Source organism: Penaeus japonicus, unplaced genomic scaffold (assembly GCF_977035675.1).
Source record: "Penaeus japonicus unplaced genomic scaffold, GWHDUDI00000001_assembly GWHDUDI00000005, whole genome shotgun sequence".
In the NCBI taxonomy this organism is placed as follows: domain Eukaryota; kingdom Metazoa; phylum Arthropoda; class Malacostraca; order Decapoda; family Penaeidae; genus Penaeus; species Penaeus japonicus.
Window position 1 is genome coordinate 19164235 of NW_028234407.1, and position 2500 is coordinate 19166734.

General features: G+C 42.0%; 1 protein-coding gene across 1 annotated transcript in view; it reads left to right on the forward strand.

The window, feature by feature from the left end:
- The window catches only part of LOC122266108 (U-scoloptoxin(01)-Cw1a-like), a 1990-nt gene extending 206 nt beyond the window's left edge, over positions 1 to 1784 (forward strand). Inside the window, exons 2-4 of the mRNA XM_043035698.2 lie at positions 65 to 181; positions 1035 to 1186; positions 1532 to 1784. Coding sequence (XP_042891632.1) covers positions 65 to 181; positions 1035 to 1186; positions 1532 to 1639 — 377 coding nt within the window. The 3' untranslated portion in view covers positions 1640 to 1784. The remainder of the gene's footprint in view (positions 1 to 64; positions 182 to 1034; positions 1187 to 1531) is intronic.
- Positions 1785 to 2500: the final 716 nt, after the last annotated feature.

A 2500-nucleotide genomic window follows, 5' to 3' on the forward strand; every position in this document is an offset into this window, starting at 1 on the left:
GTTACTATACGTATTTGCTGATGATGTGTATCCGTGCTATGTGTAAACACCTCCTACCCCGCAGCGTGCGTACTGGCGGCTGTGGCTGTCGCCCTGCCGGGCCGTGAGCGCCGGGACTCCAGCGAGCTCTTCTTCAGTCTGCCTGCTAATGCCTCTCTGCTTCTTGGAGGAATCAACACAGGTGGGTTGTTGTGGCTGCAACAGAACTTCGCAAGATCATGGTGGTCTTTATAACACAGGGAAAAATGTTCATTAGTGTCACACACAGGACAGTATCCGATGATAGGTGAATGAAAAAAGGAGTAATATCCCATTCGAAGTTCAATTTCCAACTATGGCGGTTATCAAAGCAAATCTTTCTTGGTAAAGACAGAAGTCTTTACAAATAATGCATCATTTCCATACCTATAGAAATAATGCTTCACTTCAAAAGGTGGAATATCCATATTGATTCTTAAAGTAAGTCAAATGAACACTTTACTGAGTATAATTCAATCCATGTTCTTGGCTGAACGGTACAAAAATCTGGCGGGAAAGCAGGTTGCTTAAATGATTCGCTCATTTTGAAACTGGCCAGAAGTAGCTCTGCAATGAACCCTTCCAGTGACAATGTTTTTCCGGTTATCGCGCGGTCTGATTTTCTTTATTTACTGATAACTTAGCCAATCCTGCTGCTGTTTGGTCTTTCATTATTATTTATTATCGTTTTATTTTATTTACACGAATGCATCGAAACGTTCTCTGAAGTGTAGTTACAGTGATAATCATCATTATGGTTTAGTCTTGAAAATGTTTCTTATTGGTCAAGTAGCTGTTATGTACTCATAACATCTATTGGTTTCAATATATGTGTTTTCCCGAACTATGTCAACATAGATTCATATGTGTCTTTATTTTTTTAATTTATTTTTTGTAATTATTCGTTAAGCAATGTATGAAAAAGATCTCACACTTAAGATGAATACTCAAATCAGGTGAGGAGGTTACCTGAAAAGACTGCTCATGATCCCAGCTGATAGTGCCTCTGCCTTCAGGTTTCAGCTGCGGGGACCTTCCCTACGGGATGTACGCCGACGAGGCCAACAACTGCGCCATCTTCCACGTGTGTCTGCCATACATCGAGAGCGACACCTACATCACCCGCCACTTCTCCTTCCTGTGCGGCGAAGGCACCATGTTCGACCAGGTTGGCTATCTATTTTTTCTAGGAATTATCAGCTTTTTTTTCTCTTCGTCTATGATCTTATATCTGTAGCATAGACATCGACTCTTTATGGCGATATTAGTGTGAAATTCATGATCTGGGCAACGTGATTCAATCTTGAATAGCATTTAATTTCATTCACGCATTTCTTTACTACTTATTATAATTCTCTAATTTAATTATCATTCTTATTCTAATCATAACTTTGCTTCTTATTTGAATTCTTTCATTACTGGGCATCATCGTTCAATCTCGTAAGGATTTTCCCTTCCATTCCCTCCCCTTTTTCCCTCCGTACTCTACTTCTCTCTCCAACGTCTCTTCCAGGAGCGACTCATCTGCGACTTCCCCGAGAACTCGATCGCCTGCTCCGAGTCCACCAGCTACAGGAAGTCCAACGAGTACTTCGGGCGCGACGTCAACTTCCTGGAGTAGATGGCAGCGCCGCTGTTCGATGACGCTTCTTTGTAATGCTACGCGACGCCGTGAGACCAGATACGAGTACAATGTACAATCTATTCTTTTACTCTGCGCCGAATAAGAATCTCGGCGGTCAAATACATGCTTTTGTCCGATTGTGCGTCGCTTGTCTCAATTTATCCCATCCCATGTTCAGTGAGCATTGTCAACTTCAGAAAATGGTGGAAAAACTCTATTTCTTTGTAAAAAGTGAGATTGATATGCATAGATATAAATAAATGGGTCGAAATATACGACTATAATTATTGGTGCTAAAAGTACTTTGTTAACTGTGAGGAAAAGGGCGGGGAAAGAAATAGGGATCGGACGAACATAACCACTTGGTGATACAGACATACATCTCGGGGCTTTCTTTGTCGTCGGATGCTTGAAAGGTCCTCTTCAGCAGAGTGTTCGCACTTTTGTGTTGAAAGAAGTAACCTCAGTCTAACGGTTGAGGTTACATTAAAAAAAAAAAAACTTGTCAACTTGATTTTTCTGAAGGGTTCTCAGTGAAGAGAAAACAGGATGATTAGATGTTTTCTCCTGAAGAATGGCGAACGAACTAGTCTCTACGAACCGGCATAATTGCCACTGGAGGCAGAAAGGACTAAAGCGCGCACAGGGACGCGGTCGAGCTAGCAGATTACCCAACAATAGCCATTCATTATAACTCGATCGTGATCAGGAAACCGCAGGGACTCTGGAGGGGAAACTCGCTTTACACAAACAGTTTACTTTATCACACAGTACACAGCTGTCATATATCCTATGTGTTGCTACTGTATGGTAGTTACCTGTTCCATTAAGTCCGTCGGAGGAAAGCCCGTTCTCAGG